Genomic DNA, 1560 nt, shown 5'->3' on the forward strand with positions numbered 1-1560 from the left:
CTGCTTCCCCAGGCGTATCCGGGGCTTGCGATCGAGCGGGACTCGTACGTCGTGAGCTTTTAGATGCTCCCTATATCACAGAGCGTGGAAGATAACCAAGACGAGAAATGGAGAGTCACTTAAGCTTATGGGAACTTCTTGGCTTGCTCGACTTCTTAGCAGAAGGCGGCGAGGCAAACGCATCGACAATAGACTTCTTCTTCTGTTCAGCAGCCCTCCCGGTAGCGGTTGATGATACAACCTCGCCTTTAGTCTCCGTCACAGCTCCGGCATTTGTCTCTACTGTCTCGGGTGAACTCGAAGGAGTTTCAGTGTCCACTGAGGCAGGAATAATCAGCTTGCACACTAAAGAGATGCGTGTGGGATGCACGTCTATAGAATTATGGAGTAGCCATGTTGCTCAGCTGGGATCGCTTCAATGTATGAACCCTGGCGGTGGACTCACTTGCGATAGGCTCGCCGAAGAGATCTTCCTTAGGGGTCTCGCCACCACCCACAGCAACCAACTTGGGCGACTCAACCGGTTCGTCTCCGACACTACTATGGTCGGCATCTTCTCTCGGAGACGCTATAATGTCATCTATAAGACACATACATAACTGTTCAGCTCGTGAACAACAGCGCAGCCGTACTCTGTGTTCGCTTGGAAGGAATAGGAAGCGTCAACGCGGGTGATTGAGAGGATGGAGGGATTGCTGAATCACATTTATTATCAGAATTTGAATCTAAAACCGATCAGAAATGCTTACACTGGGCCTCAACATGTTTTTCCTCAGCGAGAGACGATGTCACGTCCGCTGTAGGGGTAGGCGGCGACGACGCGAGCTCTCCAGGAGAGGAGGGTGACTGAGACGACGGTGTGCAGACAAAACGGCAGCGGAGAATTCCTACCGGGAGTGGGGAAGCGAGCTCTGATGGGGAGGTGCAGATCTCCGAGGGTGAGGGAGATTCCCCAGAGTCGAGCCGACTCTTCTTTGTGGCGCGTTTGTGATGATGGTGATGATGATGATGCCGATGCTGATGCTTCTTCTTCCCTCTCTTCTCTCCTGTCGAGCCTGTCATTATCTTACGATCGACACCGACCCCCCGTTTCCTGACTCACTCAATTTTTCGTCCTCAGATGGTGACGGACTCCCCAAACTGCTGGCAGCAGGGGAGGCCTCCGAATATGAAGATGACGCCGAAGGACTGGGCAGGGAGGATGCAGTACCACGCTTCTTCCGCTTCTTCCCTCGTGCAGGCTTCTCGGTCTTGCCCATCGCATCGTGGAAGCTCGATACGATATTCTGCATTTTTTCCTCTGCATCAGAGTTCTTGTCGAACACGAGAGAAGATATGGGCGCGCTATCGTCACCAGAACTACTAGCGCTCGGACTCGGGCTACTTCCACCATGCGGTGACGAGGCCTTTGCTTCACTCCCCGACCCGGCGCGCTTCGTTGCAAGAAGAGAACTGGACGGAGATGTTTGCTCGGATGGAGAACCCTCACTGTGGTCGGGGGAAGCAGTAGGGGAGGCTGTCGCCGCCGCCTTCTTCTTCGGGGCTTTCTTCGATCGAGCC

The 1560-nt window shown here is 53.9% G+C and overlaps 1 protein-coding gene across 1 annotated transcript; it reads right to left on the minus strand.

The window, feature by feature from the left end:
• Positions 1–115: 115 nt before the first annotated feature.
• On the minus strand, positions 116–593 carry Pmar_PMAR027296 (hypothetical protein; the record flags this gene model as incomplete). Its single annotated transcript, XM_002783783.1, has 2 exons — positions 116–345; positions 446–593. 2 exons carry the CDS (start codon positions 591–593, stop codon positions 116–118), a joined length of 378 nt encoding a protein of 125 aa, XP_002783829.1.
• Positions 594–1560: the final 967 nt, after the last annotated feature.

The sequence above is a fragment of the Perkinsus marinus genome (assembly GCF_000006405.1).
Source record: "Perkinsus marinus ATCC 50983 genomic scaffold scf_1104296935996, whole genome shotgun sequence".
NCBI lineage: Eukaryota > Perkinsozoa > Perkinsida > Perkinsidae > Perkinsus > Perkinsus marinus.